The sequence below is a fragment of the Gymnodraco acuticeps genome, unplaced genomic scaffold (assembly GCF_902827175.1).
Source record: "Gymnodraco acuticeps unplaced genomic scaffold, fGymAcu1.1, whole genome shotgun sequence".
Taxonomy (NCBI): domain Eukaryota; kingdom Metazoa; phylum Chordata; class Actinopteri; order Perciformes; family Bathydraconidae; genus Gymnodraco; species Gymnodraco acuticeps.
Window position 1 is genome coordinate 4,321,360 of NW_022990135.1, and position 23,277 is coordinate 4,344,636.

At 43.4% G+C, this 23,277-nt stretch overlaps 1 protein-coding gene across 3 annotated transcripts; it reads left to right on the forward strand.

Moving 5' to 3' along the window:
* Positions 1-1,114: 1,114 nt before the first annotated feature.
* zgc:65895 (uncharacterized protein LOC393546 homolog) lies at positions 1,115-22,377 on the forward strand. 3 transcript variants are annotated; one of them, XM_034216822.1, is made up of 4 exons: positions 1,115-3,842; positions 15,064-15,218; positions 19,007-19,058; positions 20,844-22,377. In XM_034216822.1, the coding sequence occupies exons 1-4, from the start codon at positions 1,843-1,845 to the stop codon at positions 20,851-20,853; spliced, it is 2,217 nt and encodes a 738-aa protein (XP_034072713.1). In that variant the 5' UTR covers positions 1,115-1,842; the 3' UTR covers positions 20,854-22,377. The 3 variants fall into 3 exon arrangements, with proteins under 3 accessions (XP_034072713.1, XP_034072712.1, XP_034072714.1); XM_034216821.1 differs by lacking the exon at positions 15,064-15,218; XM_034216823.1 differs by lacking the exons at positions 1,115-3,842; positions 15,064-15,218 and adding an exon at positions 18,314-18,654.
* The last annotated feature ends 900 nt before the right edge of the window (positions 22,378-23,277 follow it).

A 23,277-nucleotide genomic window follows, 5' to 3' on the forward strand; every position in this document is an offset into this window, starting at 1 on the left:
GGAAGTGAGGCGTGTCTCAATTCTTTGAATGCTGTCATGTTTAACAAGAGAATCTGTTGCCAGAAGGCAGGCACAACAAACATATACAGGTTGGAGTGGTTTCTGATGCATGAGATCCATAGGGGGATTATATAAACGTCAAGTAAAGCTGGTCCTATATGAGGAGATTGAATGAATGAATGAACACTTTATTACAGACTCAGGGTCCAGATTATTCTACTTCATCTTCATGTCAAGACTTGTTGCATGTTTCTTACCCTTTCATTCTAAAGGATATATGAATACAGAAGGCTTAAAAGCTTCTTAAATGCAATAGGCTGTATTTGTTAAGGGAATTTTGTTTATAATTCATGTGTAGAAAATAAGAAGAAAGTAATTCGGTTTTTTTAATGCTGAAGGAAATCCTTGTCACAGAAATTGCTATACAATTACAATGAATAGAAAAACAATTGAGTATTACATATAAAGTGTATAAAAAGTAGATTTTGTATGACACATTTAGTTTAACAGTTAACTGTAAAAAAGCTTACAAAACTAAATACATTATTGAAGAAAATTGCCATTAAAAGTGATAATCCACATAGTATTGAGAAGTTATATTGCACATGTTGTTGAACATCTGAATGTTCGTTATGTTTTAACATCTGTGGTATTCACCAGTAGCTAGCAAATAAATAAGGGAAATATTGTTGATTAAAGCAGCTTCAAAGATATTATTCATAACGGTTTAGTTTATATATAGTAGCACTTCCCAAACAGTGGGGTCCAAGAAAAATAAATCAACACAACCCAGAGGCCAGTGCTGCCTTCATCGCTGTGTAAATATTGTAAAACGGACATTCTGATCATGGACTTTTAGGACAATTGATACATTATTTCGAAAATGCCCACTTTATAATAGTAAAATGGTTTGGATAAAGAGGATGGGTTCAAATTAGATTAGATATGTTTTTTTAAGGAAAACGACACGATGTACTAGCTCTACTTGAATACCTGTGTAGGCTATGTACATTTCGTTTTAACAGTGGAGCGTTGAACGTTGCAAAGGTCTAAAGAAATGGGCAGACAAGAGCATGCGCAGTCGCAGTGTTTGCATTCCTCCTCCCTCCTCTGAGACTGACAGCCCGTTAGCTGCTCACCGGCAATGATACAGCAAACACGGACTCAGTGAGACACACCGAGATGGACTTAGCGTGCACTTTTTACCACTACAAAGACGGATACTATTTAGACACCCTTGTCTAATGACAACACAAGGAGTCAATTCTTCGCTAGGATATTTTTTGCTTCGTAAAAAAAGGAGACTCAACGTACAGGGGAGGAATTTGTGCGACGTCTGATTTCCTGCGACATACACGGGCAGCTCAGAAGCTTTCACATTCACTGTGAAGTAAAGCTAAACTATTCTGAGCTACACTTATTTATGTGTGCTTTTGTGTGACACTAACTACAGCAGAATAGTCCTGATAAGTATTGAGGAGAAACCAAGTTATGGAAGAGTGTGGCTAATCGCTACTGGCGACCCAACATAGCTCCAAGCTAACCAGCGGCTAGCTGCATTTAACATTCTTTGTTTATTTAATTAGCTGTGTTTTTATCCTACTGAAGTTGGATTAATACGTTATTTAGTAAGTGTATCGCCGCTTATAAGCTAGTATTTCAGTGTAACTACATCCTTGAACATCTAGCTCGATCTTTAAAGGACATAAATCATCTGACTTCTCACTTATGGCTCGTTAGTATCGCGGTACTGCAGCTGACCCAGCTAGCTAGCATCTGCTTTAGCTAGCAGGTAGCACCAACAGCCGCCAGCCAGCCTTTAGTCGCTCATTGACGGTAAAGATGCACCACCAGGACTTCTCTGCAGACTCACCTGGGACCGCGAGCAGGAAGGCGGGTTTCCACTACAGGAGGGGTAGCAGCGGTGCGCCTGGCTCCCCCGCAGCCGGTAGCAGTGGCTCCAACACGGTCGACGACAATCCCCCCCAGGCTGGATCCAATTCTCCCGGACTCCACCACCAGCCCCAGTCCCAAGCATCCGGAGCTCAGGTGAAGAAGAAGAGTGGCTTCCAGATCACAAGTGTCACCTCAGCGCAGATCAACGTGAGCGGCAACAACAGTTTGGCAGATGATACGGAGAGCTATGATGACATGGATGAGTCACACACTGAAGACCTCTCCTCCTCTGATATGCTGGATGTTTCCGTGTCCAGGGCCACGGATACAGGTGTCCCGGAGAGAAGCTCCTCTGATGACACACTCAACAGTCTCCATGGGGTTGACACACCTGGAATCGTGTCACCCAACGAGCCTCTTCACCCTCATTCCGTCCCTCAGGGGTCTCAGCAGCACACCTCGATGGTAAATGGTACCATGCACCATCATTTTTACCCTCAGCAGCCCAACCATCAGCAATCTGACAGCTTGGAAGGAAGTGAGCCCCCATTGCCAGGCCTTCCCATTGCTCCCTTGGCTAGCTCCAGCCCTGCTATGGCTTCCAGAGTTGGGCCCAACCAGACGCAGAGGCTACCCATGTTGGATAACAGTAAACTTGCAGGTGGGACGACTCAGCCCGCAGCCCCTTTTGTTGCTGGGACAGCCGCTGATCCGCATCTGCAAGGCAGTGTGAGCATTTCGAATGTGTCAGCTGGCACTGCTGCTGCAGTACCTGTGTCTGGGCCTGCAGGTTATGACAACACTAATGTGAATGGGCAAGCAGCTTCTGCTGGAGCCCCATCTGCTGCCCCCAACACTCAAACCCAGCACACCCAAACTCAAACGGCCACCGGCTCTCGTTTTAGGGTGGTCAAACTAGACACTAACTCTGAGCCATTCCGCAAAGGAAGATGGATGTGTACAGAGTATTATGAGAAGGAGGTCCATCCTGTAGCTGCATCTGAGGCACCAAAAGGTGTAGAGGTTGCTGTAGAGACTGAGGCAGGTAATGCCGGGATAAATCAGGGTGTACCTGCTGTACAGCCGCCTCACACTCTTCAGCCCTATCAGACCCCGAGCCAGGACTTCACCAGCCCACAAGCGGTGCAGAGCCCGCCCCAGGCCCAAACCACTCCTCTGACCTATGTTTCACCCCAGGAGATTGTTGCTGGGTCCCACATGCAGCAAGCTCCTGTCACTCTCCCTACAGCAACACCACAGGCTGGTGTAAATCAGCCGCCCTCTGTGATACCCCAGCAGCTGCCCTACACTGTGGACCCCCACCAGGCTCCACCCCAGGGAGGTTACCCTGCACCCCAGTTCCATGCTCCAGGAAGTGTGCGTCAGCCAGACTTTATCCAGCCCACTGCACCCTTCCAGACCCAGGTCCAGCCTCTTCCACCACACGGTGCAGCGGGAATCTCCAGCAACCCACTTCCACAGCCCCCAATCAATATATTCCAGCAGCTGTCCCATCATGGTCAGGTAGCCCCACCTACCCAGGCACCTTATACAGGACAGCCACACACCCTCCCCACTCACCTGACACAGCCCCCTACTGCTACAATCCCAGTAGCACCCAGCCACAGGACCCACTACATGCCTTTGACTGCCCTGCAAGCTGACCTGCAGCCTCTCCTCACCCTGGGAGCCACCCTCACCCAGGGCCCCGGAGGAGGGGGCTCCTTTAGAACATCGCAGCTGGAGGACGCCCAGAGGATCTTGCTCCAGCACCAAGGCCTGCTGGGTCTGCCCCGGTTCGGGATGGCAGCAGGTGGAGACGGGGCTGCAGAGGCCGGAGGTGCTGCAGGATCGCTGGCTCACATGGGGATGTCTGCGGAGGCAAGCGCCTTCATGGTGGCTGCTGCAGGCCTCAGGACCCACCATGCTGAAGGAGAGGAGGACAGGTGAGGACACAAGCCTGTGCATGCGAAAATGTTCAATACGTTTCTAGGCTAACATACAAGTTCAAGCTGCTTTGCATTGTGCCATTTCTTCCCTAATGCCATTTGGCTCAACATGCAGTGAAATATATTTGATGTACTCATCATATCGTTAGACAATGTGAGTGAAGTCAGGTTATCGATGTCGGTTTTAGTTTTCACCCTTTTTAACAGTTCTTCTCTGCTTTCAACTAGAGCTGCAAAGATAGTCGATCAACAACAACTATTATAATAATCTATTAATAGTTAAAGTAATTTTCCATGGAAGAATAGCAGAAAATGCTGTTCTCCGTATATGGAGACTTTCCACTTTATTATCGTATTTTACTGAACATCTAATAAGAAATACATTAAAAGACAGCCATTTTGGAATTAGGGAACCTGGGATGGGCATTTGTCGCAGTCATTTGACGTTTTATTGGCCAATTGATTTATCAGGAATGCACAGAATCTGAAAATAATCACAAGCTGCAGCCGTGCTTCTATCTGCATCCCGGAACTGCTTTTCTTCCGAGCTTTATCTCCGCCCCTGTGTTCATTATGTCATTCTGCAGAAAAAGGCGCTTGATTAACAGCTCAATTGACTTGTTGTTGTGAAAATATCAGTGGCTGGACTCGCTGAGTCACAGAGCATGGTGACTCAGCAGCTGTTTGTCCTGCTCGACCCCTCTGCCACCACACACCCACCTCCATTAGCTCAGGACTCTGTGTGACAGTGAGGCTGCTTTTCTCCTCACACTATCCTTCTTGTCGGTATTTGCGCCTCTCCCCCAGTTCAGTCTTTTATTAGAAGCTGGATCTGTTGATTTGTGTACCACCCTAAGGGAGCTGTGCCATGGTTTATTTATGTGTACAATTACTCAACCCTTTGCCCCTGTTTCTGCTCAAAAGTGGCTATAGCAGTTGCCGGTGGTTACTAAAAATGTTGTTCTGAAAAGACATCCGTGCCCCATTTTGAAGATGCAGTGTTCTTCTTTCTGCGATTTGTTAGATACATTTGATAAACTCTCTTTAGAGGAATGGAGCAGTTCAGGCAGCATTCTAGTGTTGGCGCTGTGCTCTTCTGGTTTAGCAGGAGTTTCATGTTGTGAGTACACTAACAAGGCGGTAGGGTATGGAGGGAGTTTGACTGTCAGCCTCACCCAACAACTGCACAAATATTCTGGAGAATGTTGTGTGTTAAGCAGCTTGAGAGAAATTCAAACCGTCCAAAAAGTTGGAGAAAAGTAACGCCATAGTTCCATGATTAAAACAACAGTTGCTGAGCGAACCAGTAAACATTGGTCTAATTGAATTATCAGCACAGCAGGTCCCCGGAGAGCTGTGTCTTCAGCTGTTCAGACGGTGTCCGAGCTCCAGAGGCTGCTGGTTTAATGTTGACATAGTCATAGTCATGTTCAGCTGCAGACTGAGCCGGACTGTGCTCAGTGTGGAGGCTTTTGTCAGCCATCATGGCACCCCATCATGACGGCACGTGTATTTGACATGCTGTCACGGTCATTCTGCAATCTGGCTCCTATTCCCCCTTTGTCACCCTCTTTTTCTTTTCCCGCGTCTCCTCTACCCCCTTTCTTTTAAGTCTGTTCCACTGCTTCCCCTTGCATACATTCCAGTGTTTTCTCCTGGTTAATTGCATCCAGCCATAGTGAAGTTTACAGGTTTGTATTCTCACCATGCGGCCTTTAGAGCAATACTTTCTACTGACAAATGAACGGGAGCAGTCGGTACTCTTAGGTATAGTCTCACTATTTAAAGAATGACACCTGTATCACTAGTGACATTTTCTACACATAGCATCAAGTCTGACTTTATTCAGAATGTAAAAACCTTTTTCACACGTAGCGCTTTTTCATCTTCGGTTAACCCTCAAAACCTGGATACGATGCATACAGTTAGGTTTATCATTTAAACCCCAAAAGCTGACAATATGAGACATTTGAGAAGCTGACACTACTTTTAGCTTGACCTAAATGACTCATTGATTTCTAAAACAGTTTTTTTATAATTCAAGTCAACTTTAAACAAGACATTTAATCCATGCTACTCTGGTAGGAAGACAGGGACTGGGCTCTAAATGTTTGCAACAAATCACTTCCCCCCCCCCCCCCGTCCCTAAGTGCCTTAAACAACACCAAGTAGTTGTCCAGGGTGTTTGTAGCATCAAAGGCACACATCAGCTCTGTCGCAGTTTCTTGTTTTCCAATTGCAGCTTGGCTCTCAAACGCATCACGTTGCAGCTCTCATGACTTTGACAACGCCTGAGCTAGCACAGCTGTGTATATGAATAGTGTCATGTTGTCAAACAGGGAGGGTGTGTTTTTACCTGCCAGTTCCTATATCTGTCAGGGGAAGTTGTGTAAGAGCAGTGTTATTAATCAGAACTCTTATCAAGCCTCGTGCCTCTCCGCAGGTGGAATTTCAGCCTGCAGGCCGATGCCCAAATCATTTGACTTTTGGATCGCTGCCATCAGCGCTTCACAGTAGAGGAGAAGCACTCGTGACTTTCACACACACACACCTTGACTTTATGATAAACCTGTTGTGTGTGTTTTTAATCACAACTCTTTCAACAACTACAAAGAAAAACAACTTTCCTCACAGGGTGCAGAGAATGCATTTGTTGTATTGGTTACAGTGGACTCGTAAACACCATGCACTGTACAAAAAATAGTCCCTTTTTAAAAAGCGATAGAGCTAATACAAAATACTGCAAGTTGTTTTGACGCAGTAATAGTGACACATGTAAACACAATCAGTGTCTTTCTTCGAGCAAAACCACTATATACATTATTTTTGTAATAAATTACCATGCCAGATGTTCTGTTGAAGTCAACACATTTATCCCATTGGTAAAGTTGTTTGTGAAAACCACCATAATGTGTATTCTCCGGCCAAGTAAATGTCATAGAACATTGGGTTTTATTACGTGTATTTATCTGTAGGGAGTCATTCAAATTAGAGTTGCAATCTTTATTGATTATTCTTCTCGTAAAACTCGCACATAGCGTTTCTCTGCACTTTTATGCGAGCGGCTTTCTCGTTGTTTTGTTCTCTTTAGCGTTTTATAGTGCTGCCAAATGAAGTAGCCTAAACATGTGCAGCAGGGGTCAACGGGCAACGAGTTTGCAGGAAGGTGATAATCATAGAGCTGTAAAAACCTATTTGACTGTCAGCTGGCGAGCCGAAGTAGGAGGCGAAGGAGAGTCGAGAATCCTTTTTGTTGTGCCGATGCTGGCTTTCCCTTTCTCATACCACTGATGTGAAAACTTATAACGTTTTCCAATTTCGCCCACTAGCCGGTTGCTAAGACAACCATTGCTTTCCATTATCCTCAGAACATGAGGCATACTGCATATGTTTCCAAAATCTGATTCCAAATCTGATGTCGATTACACTTTTAAGTCCCTTCATTTGAAATGAACAAGAAGACTAAGCAACAGTATCGTCGGCACTATGAATCACAAAGCACTCCAAACCCTGATGTGCTAGGGTAAAGGCAGAATGAAACCGTTGTGGTATTAATAAGGAAGTAGCTTTTGTATATTAGCTTAGTCAAGACGATGTTTTTCAAGGTAGGGTTTCCACAGTTTCGCTTCTTAAGTTTGAGCAACTTGGAGATAGTTACTTTACTTCCAGCTTTGTTGTTGAGCTTTTATCTATTTGGTTGAATTGTTTGCTAGCTTTAGTTGAGTTGTTAGCAATTCAGTCGAGTTGAATGCTATTTTGTTGAGTTTTTAGTAGGACTGAACGATTCATCGATTTGAAATTGAAATCGCGATTTGAAATGATGCAATTATCAAATCGCAAAGCCTGCGATTTTTGTTTTTGTTTGTTCTTCTTGTGTCAGTCATCCACACCAATCAGAAGTGCTGTGCTCCACATGTACCAGCCATTGTTAACCAATCAGAAGTGGCCCATGATAGAGAGTGATAGACAGATTGATCCAATCACCTGTCAAGTGCTTTTGAAAGTGCCTGCCCTTTCCAAATGGCTTCCAATGGAGCTTTCCTAGATGCTTTCTGAGTCAGGTCAGCAATGCTCCATCACATGTTTCCATTACAGGGTGAATCTTTAACTGAAGCTTGACTTTAAAGCAACCCAACGGAAGTTTCATGTAAGTTTAGTTCTTTCACTCGTAGCTCGGGGTGCTAGAGACGGGAGCACGTTGATACGACCTTCCTAGCCGGAGATATGGCCGCTTTTTACAATAAACTCCTGTTGGGTCGCTTCAAAACAAATATCGCAATATCTGAAAATCATTCAATTATTTCCCCAAATCGTGCAGCCCTAGTTTTTAGCTAGCTTTAGTTGAGTTAAACAATTGAGTTCCACTTTACTGAAAGCTCTCTGCAAGCCTTTGATGATGAGGGAGTTTGGGGCTTGAAAGCTGACATCATTTTCTTGGGAACCAATCGATACCCCAATGGTGTCAATAGTCTACCGCCTGTACTTTGTAGAAAGTCCTTTACTTTATAAGTTGAAGCTAAAATGTTAGATATTGCTCCTTTAAACCATTCCTGATGTGTTTAATGTTGGTCTGAAGTTATACCGTCTGTTTCAGTTAACTGGAGAACTAACTCTGAGCTGTTTACTTGTTGGAGGGAGCCCCCGACGGCTGATTGGTGTTTGGAGCTACTGCCCAAACTAAAGCTCACGTTATGATGTAAGAGAAGACTTCTTTTTACTGAGTGTTAAGATCAAGAACGTAACCTTTCTATTTACAACATAAACAAAGTGAGTAATGCCTAACAACAAACATATCTGTGAAGCACAGTGGTTTTAAATCTGTTTATACGAGACACGTCATCTTAAAGTCACTTCTCCTCATCCTGTATATTCAGTTAGCAGGAAAAGCTTTACAGAATTCACTTCGTGAGCTTTATGAAATGATGCAGGTTGAACTAGTCGCTTTGATTTCTGAACGCTGTGACATCCAGACCTAAAGAGTCTCTGCAGGCACATGTGCTGCGGGTTTATTACGCATGAGACGCATCTCTGTAAACCCCAGGTAGTTTAACCTAGACAAGAAACACATGTGCTCGTATGGAAACTCTCATGCGTGCAGAATATATCCAGCCGACAGATTCAAAGACAATACGCTTCTTATTTCTTGGGCGTCATTCTCTGGATGTCAAAAGCAATACATCTGAGGGTAGATGAGTGTGTTAATAAGATGTGACATTAAATACTTTCTCTATGTTCTTCTTCACTCTGCTGTTCCCCCACAAGGTGGCGGCGTTGCGTCATGAAAGCTCCCGGCCTGGTTCTTTATATAACTCTATGGTGCTTTGAGATTCACTGACCTAAAATGTGCCTGGCAGCTATGTGGAAAGGCCCTTCCTGCACCACGTGATTCTGTGTCTTCTCTTCTTGTGCTTTCCTCAGAAATGCCTGTAAAGATTCGGCTCAGTGCGGTTACTGGCTGCAGAGCGCCTCAGTGGGGATATCACATTTCCTTTGACAGGGTTTGTAACTCGGGAGGAGTGTTTATTTTGAAGGATGATTCCCATGAGTCAGACTATGGGGGGAAACATTGTCATAGAGGTCCGTTTATTTGTTCTACTGCAACATATTTAGTTTAATGCCGTCATAAGTCCATAAGAAGGCAATCTTGACAATGATCTGATGAATATGGTTATTTAGCTATTACATGGATTCCTATGGCACTATAGTTTCCATTATATTGCAATATATTTGTACTACCCATTATGAGGCTGATTGATAACAGAAAAGTGTTTTTTGTTGCAAAAAGGGAAATGTTTAAACTATTTTGATCATTGACTTAACCATTCATTCTTTTTTAACCGGCTAAACAATGAGTAGGTCACCTGGAAACACAATCCACACTTATAATAACAATCGATTAATCGTAAATAATAATCATATATTTTTTCCTGTTTGAATATTTCCTGTTTTTCACTATTTTAAATCAAATCAACATTTAATTTTTGGGGTTCTGGACATTTAAAGACACCATCTTCCATTTTGAGTCATTGTAATGAACATGTTTCAGTATTTAGTTTCAGTTAATAGACCAAACCATCGATCGGAAAGATCATTGGTACTTTATCGATACATGTAATCATTAGTTGCAGCACTATATGTAAAAGCAAATTCAATAAATAGTACAATGAACTTTAGAACAGTTAATCAGATGAATCCATCACGAGAATGATAGTAAATTGGAGCCTGAAGATCTTGTCAGTCTTCTGCAGGTTAGTAGTCTGACTGTATTATTCATGGTTGCATCACATGTGCACGTTTTGTTCAAACACCGTAAGGTTTGAGTCCCCCAGCTAGATCACGTTTGCTCGCCTTGTGCCTTCCTGCAGATCCTTGAGGAGAGAATCTGATATGAGTCCATGAGCTTGCCTGTCAGGGTGTTTTACTGCGTGTAGACTACATGTGTGGAATGTTAGGTGTTTACAGTAAAGCGCTTTATAATGCTGCTCTTTCCCCTTCAGGCATGCACAGTGAGGGAGAAGCGGCGGCAGAGGCAGGCAGTATAAACTCGTTTTAACTGGCTGTGCCATGATAGCGGTTAGGACACCTGTGTTCTCTCTGTCATTTCCCTCTTATATGATTGTTACTTCTAAAGGAAAACACAGTAAAGGAGAGAAATGTGATATTTCAAGTCCTATGATTGGATCTTTGGTGACACCTGAAAGTCTCCAGCTGAGCAAGAGTAATATATAAGAGTATCATGCTCATACAGCCTCCATTATCAGTCAAAACACATTTATTTTAGTTTGGAAAGCTGTCAAACTCGTCAACAGTAACGTGACGACTCTTCTGCCTGTCAAGGAGAAACATTGATCCCCCTTAAAGTGACGCTTCCTGGTAGAGAGTGAGAGACACGATAATATTTCTGCGTAAAGCCAGTCTTTAACTGTTTTGTGTCACAGCCTCGACCCTTCCTACTGTGAAAACACACGCAGGGCTCCGTGTGAAGCCTGCACGCTGCAGAGAGCCTCGGGCAAAGTTTCTCAACCGCTGCAGAGACATCCTGGCTGTTGGTGCTCCGACAGTGAGCCATCTGACTCTGTTTACATACAGCCCTAAAACAGAACCGCTGTGCGGGGCCATGTGACGGCTCCCTGTGACGCTTTAATGTTGCCACTGTGTCGTGACGTTGCGTAATGTTTGAGTGTATAATATTTATTTTAACACGGGTAAGAGAGAGTTTCGGGCTGCCGATCTCTCTGTGTGAAAATAGTCAGAGAGCCAGACGTTACGAGGAGCCTCGTCGCCATTTGTTGTGGCATATAGTTCAGGGATGTCATGACACTAGAAATGTAGAAGTCGATTTAGTCGTAAAATCCCTGCGTTCAGAGTTTCTCTCACACACTCACCCCTGCCTGAAACGCCTCTATTCTAGTCCTTTGTTTACTTCCATAACATTGTGACATCACTGTGTAACACTCCAGCTTCTATTGGCTCCCACACATTTGACTCTACTCATATTGTTTTGTACTCAGTATGTCCTTCTTTAAGCAGTGGACTTTGCTCTCTATGCGCCCTATATGCTTTGTGTGATCGTGAACTGAATATATTTGTAGACTGTCCAAACGCTCCAGAGTCACGTCAGGCTTTGGGAGATATTGCAGGCATTATACTCGCTCCTGTTAACATCTTATCGCTGTTTTTATCTCGCATACCTTTCTAGTTTCTTTTTGGCTCTGCTAAAAATGTCTTTTAATAGTAGTAGGAGAGGAATGTGTAAGGGTGGGGAAAGTTAACATCTCATGCGTCACAGGAACAAGGCACGACTAGTAGGGCTGCACGATATTAGAAAGAACTGACATTGCGATTTCCCCCCCCCAGGCGATATATATTCTGATATGAAAATACCGTTTTATTTAACTGCAAACCATCCTTTCTTGAACTTTAATGCTATACAATTGGTATTTTTCTAACTATATTTAACCGGATGAAGGATTTTAGTCACGGACGTCTGGATCTTAAGTTATCAGAGCAACAAGCTGAGCTAGCTCGGTTAGCAGCGCCGAACTGGAGAAACACAGGAAACGACTTCATTCAGTGTTTCTACCTTTAATCACCGGGTCCCTTTGATTTGGAGATTTGATTGTGATTGGTGGTTTGCTGTGCATGCAGAGCCGGCATGTCACTCACTCAGGTACCCCCGACATGAGAGCCGCGCGAGTTTTCCTTTTGTAGCAAGCAGCAAAAATAATTGTAACATGACGTGTTTGAGTTCATTTGCGTACTTAATATCGCACGTCCTAACAATAAATAAATAAAAAAAATAATTCAAATGTGCACGTCCTGCGATGTGAATGCATATCGCGATTATCGTCACGACACAATATATCGCGCAGCCCTAACGACTACTAGAGACGTCTGAGCCTCCTCTCTCTCTCGTCTCCCGTATGGCACAGAGGCTGGTTATGTAAGGCGTTGCGTGCATGGCAGAGACACATTCTCTTCCGCTCCACAGAGCCGCTGCCCTGGAGCTCTGTGATGCCATGAGAGCTGCTTGAGGTTTGGGGCATATTTGTTTTCTCTGTTTTAACAAAGATCTAGGTAGATTCTCCCACGCTGCAAGTCAAAGGTTCTTTCCCATTGCTACCAGTGTATGCTTCATGCAACCTTAATGATTGCCTCAAGTTTCAACCAATCTAGTTAATTTCTTGACCTTTGTTATTTTTAGTTCTAAATGAACACACTCTTCTGCTTGTGTGAAGTGTGTGTGTGTTTTGTGCGCGCGCAGTGGCGTTGATCTTGCCGTCGGCCTTGGTTCTCCTCTTTGTAAAATGCCAGTGCTCAAAAGCATCCGAAACCGGATCGCGCCAGTTTGCAAACATAGCCTCACACACAAACGGGACACACGCATGAGCTCATGTCTCCCGACTGCTTGAGTACCAGTGATGCGGAAGGAGGCGGGCCAATGACAGTGCGGCATACACACTGATGGGAAACAAAAAAAAGAAGAGGGATAACAGGAGAGAAGCGTTATTTGAGGAGGGATGTAAAAAGGGAAGCCGAAATGTAATGTCTGACTTCATCTGCTGTAGTCAGTCACTTCCTGTATGGCTTTATAATGCCTGTTATTAAAACCCTTCCCCATTTCATATGATTTCCAGTGTGGTGGAGTTGGATCCTCTCCAGGATCCACACACTGCAGCAATTCAAACTCAATCTGCACAATAAAGCTAGTCGGAAGTGTTACTTACACTCAGCTGGATGCTTCTGTGAAAATGTGGATAAAGGGAGTGTTGCGGTAGAAAGGGTGAGGGGGCGGGGGGCAGAAATCTTGTGTATGTACAGCAAATACACAAGAAGGCTTTTAGGTCTCTGTGAGCACTATTGATTTGACATCTCACAACTGGAGCTTCTTCTCTCCTTTGTATTGCTCTTATTAATAGCTGGTTAAACTTCAAAATATGTTTTTATATGATGAACATATTGTCCTTAACACCCTCAAGATATGTCTGAATTTACACGCAAGCCTCCTCGGTTTAGCTACCCCACTTTTCAATGGCTTCTATCAACGCTATTGCCCGAGTTTCCCCCTTCAGTCATATAGAGAAAAGTCCAAGCATTACTAATTATAGCATGCCTTTAACTGAGAGGCTACAACAACCAGGATTTAAAGATAGGTGTCACTTCAAATGCCGTTCACTCCTTGCTTTTCCATGAAACTTTATATTATATATATATACGCAATGCAAGCACCATCTGCTCTTTGTATTCCTCCACATTGTCTGCTGCCACACTGGCTACACGTCATCCAGCCTTATGTAAGCTCCACAGGGTGTGGCAAAGATGGACTCTACATTCTATTCAGATTAGCTAATAATCTTTATGATTAACATTAGTTATTTTGTACACATCTTATACATTTATTTGCTAAAAATGTTTTGTCAGTCAGAGTGAATATAAATGAAATAATACATGACATTTACAGCACTTTTCAGAGTGCTATAACACGCATATGCACAATAGTGTTGATTTTGTTTTTATATTAGTTAATCAACCTTATTTTAAATATTTTTTATAATTGTATTTAGGGTACTGCACATTTTCTTTTTAACACAATTTAACTACACTTTGACTGTTCTACATCTTTTTGTAATCATGACAATTATTCTTAGTTAATACTGAGTCAGTCTACTTTTAGACATCCTCTGTATACAGTCTTAAGCGTCGAATTAGTTTTATTTCTATAATAATTGTGCAGTTTCAAGTCCACAGTCAATGGGTCCTATTAGAAAGCATTTTGTGATGGGTGACTGTTCTGCAAAAGGCCTAAGGAAGCCTGTTAATGGTTTTATCTGCAGTTTGGCACAGTGTGCCTAACTAATAAAGTCTAATAGCTTGGCAGAACATCAACACAGCAGCCTGCCCGAAGAGTACCATTTTTATTTGGCATCAAAGTGACTTAAAGTCTTACGCTATCACTACTCCTCCTGATCCGTCTCCCACGTGTAGCATACAGTAAGCTTTACCGTAGTGGTTAGGTAATATATGGGTCAAGCCTTGACACATGTCAGACATGCAAGCATTAGATGGACGTGAATGAATGAAAACCCATCTGTGATGTCTGTTGACGTCAAGGTCTCTCGCTATTGGCTGAGCCGAAGGTGCTGCACCATATCAGCGATTGGCTTAGAGTCTGAAATGGTCTCCACATCAGTGAGTGTTCGCCTCAGAAGAACTCCGAGCCTTTTGTTCCAAGCGGGCATGCGTACACTGACCCCAAAGCTGCAAGTACACGATGTACAGATGGCGAGTACACGATGTACAGATTAGCAGCATCTAATGAGCTTTGTTTCCAATGTATAAACAAACTTAGTAATTGACACTAATTAATAATGGTAGTTTTAAAAGAGTTGAACGTCACCAAAAAACAAGTTGAGACATTTTTATCAGGTTCTATCACTTTTAATTATCTTCTTAAAATCTCTCAATGCTCGTGTTTTATGACCCTCGACTGTTTGTGGGATTAGCGACACATACAGTAGAGTGAACAAAAGATGTTTTGACCCCCACCTAACGAGGTTAATAATTTCACTGCATGCATCGAGCTCAATCCCACCAACAAACTCGCTCCGCACGCCCCTCGCCGCCATTTTGTGTTCCCCATAACTGTGCATCATTTATGCTCAGGGTCGCCCATCCCTTTATGAGTTTTTCTGCTCTTTTTCCCATCTCATCTCTCAAGGCACTTTGTTGTGATGGTCTTTGTTCAGACTGCAATGCATGGGAGACAGCCAAACATGGAGGTACACGTGAGCCATGCTCCAGTGGAGACCCATGCTGAGAGAGAGAGTGAGCGTCCACTGATGAGGAGTGACAAGGCGGCTGAATGCATGCATGGTACAACGTACACATTGAGATATCTTAAGGAGGGGTACAGTGTGTGGGATGCCGAAGATAGATGTATTTTGTCTTGTAAGGAGATTTAAGGAAAAATACTGTGGATAGAATTATAAAAAAAAAAAAAGGGTACTACTTCTGTTCCAGCAACATAACTGAGGAGATGTTGCAGTCATCAAAAAGGAAACACGTGAGAGGTTGCTGACCGAATGGAGGGGCTTGTAGGTTGGATCAAGTGGGTGTGTGGTCAAAAGTAGCTCATCCTATTGGACGGATCACCCTAATCTCTTCCGAGTGTTTATGTAACAACAGAAGGGGAGGTGACAAGTCTCCTTAAGCAGTGACATCACAACCCGCCCTCCTATCTCCCCTCGCCATGCACCCAATGGTCTGAGAGTCTATCTGTGCTCTAGGCTTCGCGATCAGCAGGGCTTGCACTCCCGTTGTACGCACACACACTCTCCCATCCCCATCTTCCATTGTTGGTCAGGCTCCCCTATGTGAATCTGAGGGATCTGGGGCAAAGGGTGCAGGTCAGGAGGACGGTGGTGTTTTGTTTTAGGGTGTTTTCGTTGGGGCCGTAATGAGGGCCCTGGGCTTTGGTCGGGACAGTGTGGTTTAGCCTGAGAGCATCAATGAGAGAGAAGGGGCTGGCCGGGGCAGGAGGAGCGCAGGGCATGGACGCCGCCGCCCTGAAGCTGCTCTTCTGGGAGCTGGAGAAGCATCGGAAGAGGTAACCATGGCTGTAGTGTTGTCACGTTGTTAGCGGTCGGCGGTGATGAGCGGGGGTCAGCGCCACTGCAGCTGCCTGGGGATTAAAGGAGGGGCTTTGTGTTGTTTTCTGATCGTTGTGGTTGCGTTCAGTTGATTGAATGTTTGCCGTCCTTTAGAGTAAGGCCCGCAGTTATCCAAGCATTTATCCAGGAAAGTTCACACCTGTTGTTGTTTTCATATCTAATGAAGCTTTCCGGACTTCGGACAATGTCCAGAATCAGTGCAGGACATTGTCAGAAGTTAACATTTCTCACATGTAGCACACAACAGGATATTAACAATGGCAGATGCATTCTCGAGTACTGGAAATACTCAGTTTGGTTTAGGCGATAGGTGGCGCATGGGTGGCTTTCAGGGGGTCGGACATGATGCCGCAGTCTCGTAGATGGTTCATATTTGAGCTCATTAACAACCAAGTCCATTGCAATTCTTCACATTTTTTACACTGGCCGAAGATATACTTGCTTTTCAACATGCGTCACGTTAATTCCTGAGAACAGAAACAACGCTTAAAATGGTGGCAGGATCCTACAGACAATGAGCACACGTGGGATCAACGGGACATCCGGATAATGTCTATCCTACTTCAGGGTTGCAGTAAATGTAACGAAAAAGATAATCACCTCATGAACATACTCTGCTCAGCAGCCCTAAAGCAATCTGTGTGTTTTGAGGACACAATGTACTTGCTTCTGCACATGCAAGTTGTGCATGTGAGTGTGAATGCGTGGCAGTCTGATGTTCACTCACTGCATTGAGCTCCAGACAAAGACTTTAACTTGTCTGTCCATTTTTTTTTTTACTACTTAAACTTTTCCCTCCAATCTCAACTGCCAGAGATAACATCATGTTCCAGTTCCTCCATAGATCCACTCAGCACATTATTGCTTCCCTTTGCTCAGTTATCACGCCACTCATAGACTTCAGTCTCCAAAACACAATAAGCCAAAACATTAAATCTATACCCAACTCCCAATTTCTCAAGTTTATTATCTTGACTAAAGTACTTCCAAGCATTTGTTTCAATCAAGCCTTTAAATACATGAGCGGGGTACTCCTCCAGTTTCTGATGTCCAAACTACAAAGTTGACACACTTCCACTTACTGAAATTGATTCAACAAATGTTCCAACCAGAGCCGGATAGAACAGCCAAGGTGCTTAAAGGAGCTCCTGAGGTACAATCAAGATCTTTAATCTTTATTGCTTTATTGCTCGTATGTGTCCAGAACATCCAACAGTTTACTCTAAATGTACTTCCTTTTCTCCGTGTGCTTATCTAAACTATATATGATGACGACATCAGTGTGCACATACACACCAACAAATCACATTATTGTTTAGTGCTTAAAGATAAATAATGATCTGAAAATAATCATTTAAAAGCTGCCTTTGTGTTATAAGCTTAATTGGTGTATTACATTAATCTAAGCTATGCAAGGCTTAACATTGAGGCTGCAACTAATGGTTAATTTTTGTAATCAATTGATATTGATATCTTGTCCGACTAACAATACCAAAGGCAAAATATATCAAAACAATAAATGCATACATGTATGTCTAACCTCAGATACGGCTGGCTGAAACAAGAAAACATTGGCCTTTTTTCTTGATAAATGACTTTGACGAATCGTTTATTATCAAAATGTTCCGTCGATTGAATCCCTGTATCAGCTCTATCACACATCACAGAAATGACAATAAAAACCTTAAGGGAACTCGTAAATAATTTGTGATGCAGCCAAATACAGAACAGCGTGCCGTGTTCCCATTTCAAACATCCAAACTGATGGAGAGGACAAAGGAGCTCCCATTCTTTTGTGTTACTTCTCTAACACCTTTATTTACCCCCCAACTGGACAGAGGTCAGCCTATGCTACACACAAACACACATTGTGGCCTATTGATTGTCTCAAATGACAATGATTCAATGTATGTGAGGGTCCACTTGTGGTTTGTGTGTGTGACCCTTCAAAGCACGAGTTATAACCAATAGGTGGAGACATTGCATCAGACAAAGTTTCCCCATCAACTGCAGTACACATTTGAGCATAAACAAACACAGTGCAGTTATATCGCAGTTCAACACTAAACGGAAGTTTAAAAGCAAAATGCCGGCTGTTTTAATGTTCGTTTATAAGTCGAGGCAGTCCCCTCTTTCATTCCTTGGGTGGATGCGGGCTTTTATAGAGAACAGCAGCAGGTAGAGGGATGTTGCATAATTTATTACCACGAGCGAACCTCTCATCCAATCAGGGACGCCGCTGCGGCATACATTATGTTAATGAGCTCCCGCCTCCACCAATCACGTTGCCGCTCGCGCTGTTGTCCTGCATTCATTACCCGGAGAGGCAGCGCGGAGCTGCAACCCACCGCTCAGTCTTTTGTGTTCCCGTCCCGTCTGCGAGCTCTGCGGTCGCCCGGAGAGCAGACCAGACATCCTGCTCTCAATAATGCGCTTTATTTTCTACTTTTATACCGCTGGGTGTCCAGTTTGTACAGCCGAAGAATCGCCTTTGGGGGTTTCAATGGGCTGGATAGCATGAATGCCCAATGTTACACAGTGGCGATGGATCTTAGCGTTTGCCAACTGAGGAATTTCTCGATATCGTTTCTGTCCTCTGTGCTGGGGAAGGAGGGTGCATCTATCCGGGATGACAATAGGTAACGTCACAAGCCTTTCTGCGCATTATATTACTGTTTTATTCGGATTTAAAATGGGGCTTCATGGCTTGTTATGTCGCCTCATTGATTCTCCGCCATCAAAGTCAATGCCTGCTTTCTCGACCTCCATTTGCTTTGTTGCAGATTTCCTGTGGATGTTTTATTTACTCATGACAGCATCATAATGTTACATAAGTCTTTATTTCTTTCTGATTTCGTAGCTTTAAAAAAAACAAATGCCAGTCACGTCTGTGAAGAAACCCCATTGATTCATCCCATCCACCCTGCAGTATTCCTAATGCATCATCTCATATGCTGTGATAATAAACCTCTTATTTTCTCTGTCTTTTAGCTCTTCCGGTGCAGGTGTGGTGGCCATTGACAACAAGATTGAACAAGCAATGGTAAGAATCCTGTCCTATATCACGCTCACAGTGTTGGTAAATAGCTTTGACATGTGTGTTAACGCAGCGTTATGTAAGCGTAATCCCCTTCAGCTTTTGTTTGGAAAGGGTTTAAACGCTTTAAGATATTCAACAGAGCGAATCTCAGGTTGGCATAAGAATGAATGCATGCAGGTGCTTTTGTGTGCATTTTAATACAAATCCAGCGCCATATTGGTGAAAAAAGGCACATTTCCCCGCATATATGCACCTGCTGGTCTATACATTCGAGGGGGCGGGGGTTTCCTGCTCTGTCACGGGTTTAGAGCGATGACCTCCGGCTTGCAGGCACCTCGATTTGGGAAGGCTAGGGTTCACACGCCATCCCCTCTCCCATGCATAAACACACATTAGACCCTCACCCCCCCTCCGTCCCGTGTTGCTAGGCAAGCAGCAGCCTCCCCGCGGCTCAGTATAAATAACTCTGCCGTTGATTGGCTCCTCCCACCCGGGTGCAGAACATTTTGTTCTCAAGCTGCGTACCGGGCAGGGAGGAGGGGGGCGGGCCCACAGTGTTAAATCCTCCTACTGCACACTGCTCCAGCTGCATCATGGGAATGAATAACACAGCCTTTTTTAAAGACACCTTTTTTTTCTTCCTGAAGGCATTCATGCATATTTCCCTGCCATCCTTCACACACAGCTGGCATGTGCTGTGCAAAACTGAAGCGATGGAAATAGCCTTTGCTTGTGACGCTGTGACACACATTGCCTCCCCATCAGCACGCTCTTGAGTCATTAGTTTATTATTTATTTTATGCTAGAAGGAAGTCTATTGTGGTTACTACGTGTCTAAATAAAAACCAAGGCGTACCAAATTAGATTTAATAAAAAGAAGTCATCCAGAGTGTGCGAATGAATCATGGGATGTGTGATTGGGCTGCATCCTTTTATCTGCTGTTTATTTCTCTATTAATTGATTTGAGGAATTTGATTTAGCCTTCAAAGTACAACATATAAATAAATAAAATGCCAGTCAGAATTCCCAACAGGCAGATGAGACTTAAACTGCTTTCTTTCCACTGCAGCACAAAAACATATTAATTTGTGAAACCAAATATTTGTATTTCCCTGACTAACCTCAATGAATTAAAGTTTATTTCTATAGTGATTTGACTTTAAAAATACAAATAAATACATGACGTAAAATAAATTCATTCAGTTTGAAGCTGATATTTGTGCAGGTAAAGATTAGGCTGCACTAATATTAGTATAATCTTATTTGTAGTGATATATTCCAGTGAGAGCTGATAGCACTGTGTGATCCAAACGTTTCCAATAACTCCAGTGTTAATTTCAGAAGTCAACATTTATTTGCTCAAGATTGACAACCCGTTTCTGTCCCACCAAATATTCTGCTTCATCATACTAGCTGGCGTATAGTCTTTTTTTTAAAAACAAAATGTTCACTGAGGTAAAAAAAAATAGTTCTTCCTTTACACAAAGGGGGGCACACACCTTTACTAACTAACAGCGCCATGCATTACATTTATATTACCAATATAACAACAAAATGAATAATTCCCCAACATTTTTTAAAGGGTGTTGACGTTGTAAAGTGACACCAGACATTTAAGCTTTATTCAGAAACCTTAATATAATGAAAAGATGCTATTAGGTACAGACATGTTACTTTGTTTGTGTTGTGTGTGACTAGTCTGAAACATACATGTGGTTTGAACAAATAGTGTCCTCACAGGGGAAAGTGATGTATCCTCTCTAACCCCCCCCCCTCTCCGCCCTCAGGACCTGGTGAAGAGCCACCTGATGTACGCGGTGCGCGAGGAGGTGGAGGTGCTGAAGGAGCAGATCAAGGAGCTGATCGAGCGCAACACGCAGCTGGAGCAAGAGAACAACCTGCTGAAGAACCTGGCCAGCCCCGAGCAGATGGCCCAGTTCCAGGCTCAGGTCCAGACCGGCTCCCCCACCGGCCCCGGGCAGCCCCTCCCGGGCGGGACCCCGCTCCAGCCCCTCCCCCCCACACAGAGCTCCGGCACATCTGCGTAACGGTGAACCAATGCAGAGCCCCTAAAGGATCAGAGATGAGGGGAGGAAGAGGAGCTGTAGGAGGAGGAAGGAGCCTCGCCATACTGTGAAGCGACTTTAGCATCGACACCGACTATGCCACCGTCTCCAGCCGCGCACCGGGGGGCACGTACTTTCTTTTGTTGCACATTTAATTTAACCGAAAGAGCCGCACCGGTGACCGCTTTTATGACCTGATTCAGACAATCGTCTTCATCGCCGTGATGGCACAGCTGACAGGAAGTAACCGCCGTTTTTCCAGCGGAGGAAAGGAGCTAACGCAGGGCTCGGCCAATCAGGAGGGAGCATGAATCCCTCGCTCGTGAAAAGTGTGCCATCATCTTCACCCCCCCCTCAACCCAGCCCTCTCCATCAGCACATCATTTCTCAGTGCTGCAATCCATGAACTTTTTTCAGACGGACTATAAAGATCCGTACCATCTGGAATGTGAACTTTTCTTTATCTGAAGATGTGGGGGGGGTCTAACGAATTATGAAATAAATATATATATATAAGCTGCGCCTCATTGTTTCACGTGGAGAAGTTAGTTTTCTTCGCCCCGCCCTCAGCGCACTCTTTCTTTCTTGGATGGAGCGTTAACATTATGCAGGGAATCAAACGTTTTTCTAGGGGAAGTTTTTGTCTGTTTTATGTTTTTGTTGTTCTCAATGTCCTTGTGATATATTAAAGTAATTAAAGGAGAGGCAAATCAGTTTCTAGACGATGAACTCTGTAAACATTTCCAATTAAACTCTGCCAAGTGCCTGGTTTCTAACCATAGATACATATATACAAGCTTTTCTTAGTTGTTTTATTCAACATGTGTATATATATGTAAATATATATATATCTATGGTTTGCCAGGTTTTGAACTACCTGTGATGTCATTACTCAGGGTGGCAACACGAGGACTTTAACCTCGACACTAAATGCTGTCTCTGCAGTGACACACAGCCTCGTACTGTATGTGAACTCTCCTCGCCGACGCTTATCGCTCTAATGATCTGGACTCTTTATCGTTTTGGAGACAAGTGATATTGTATTTTTTTTTAGGATGGTTTATTTTTTCTTTGGTCTTTTGTACAGCCGAGTGTTTTGAGTGGCTCGTTGTGCAACTGGAGCGCTGAACACAATAATGAGAAAAATGCCTAGCCGAATATGTGGATGTTTGTGCATGTTCCTCAGCCCATCACAAATGTGACGTTACAATTGCACTAGACAGTTGCACCTCAAATAAAAAGTGAAAACAAAAAAGTAAAAACTGTTTGGCTTTCTTTTTCAAAAATGTAATGTTTTGAGGTTTTATGGTGCATTCAATTTGTACTTGGAAATCGGAGCTGGGACGTCACAGTTCTATTTAAGTCTAAACATGTCCACTGGTAGAAATCGCACACGGAGTGCTCCACTGATCGTAGAAAGAAGTGCTTATAATCGGTATATTAATACATGTAGCTCTCCTCACGACACAGGCCGGCGTTTATTTCTTGGAGTTTTCATCTTGTAGCCTCCCCTCTTCCGTTACGCCGTGAGAACTACAACACACGAATGACACGTAGCCAAACATATTAGCATATTGTGCTACACATAAATGAATGAGAATGGGAAACATGAAAACATAAAACAAATACCTCGTGGGCCGCTTGTCGTGAAAGGAGATTAATCTTAAAGTATCTTTTCCGTATAACTTTGTCGCAGAGCTTCAAATAAAGACCACACGACGTTGAGTAGTCCAGTGTACCAACAAAACACGCAGTACCAGTACATGAACAAACATTAGTTCCTAGGCACAAGAAACGACAAACACGTACGCATATTGGTTTAACATATAAAACAAACTATTAAATCATGCCATATTTAACGATTATAATACAACATGAAATAAAGTATTTATTATCGAATTGAGCTATGAAATTAATTTAATTGTGTTATTCTTTTTAATGAAGGCAACTTTGTTACCTCATTTACAATACAGTTTTTACCCTGTTGAATTGTTGGAATTCATCTTGGATTTTAAGGTCATAGCCGTTGATGTTTTTCTGTGTTCAGGGGTCGTTCCAGTTTAGATTTCCCAGAGTACATTAGTCTGACAGGTTTACTGGAAGGAACCATGTATACCTCTCTAGTTTTAAGTAAGGCAAGGCACGTTTATTTATA

What these genes read in the sequence shown, in the direction of transcription:
- zgc:65895 (XM_034216821.1), top strand. Translation starts at nt 1,843, where the DNA reads ATGCACCACCAGGACTTCTCTGCAGACTCACCTGGGACCGCGAGCAGG. An exon ending in GCTGAAGGAGAGGAGGACAG is followed by an intron (nt 3,843 to 19,006) that starts GTGAGGACACAA and finishes TCTGTCTTTTAG; the next exon opens with CTCTTCCGGTGCAGGTGTGG. An exon ending in ACAAGATTGAACAAGCAATG is followed by an intron (nt 19,059 to 20,843) that starts GTAAGAATCCTG and finishes CTCCGCCCTCAG; the next exon opens with GACCTGGTGAAGAGCCACCT.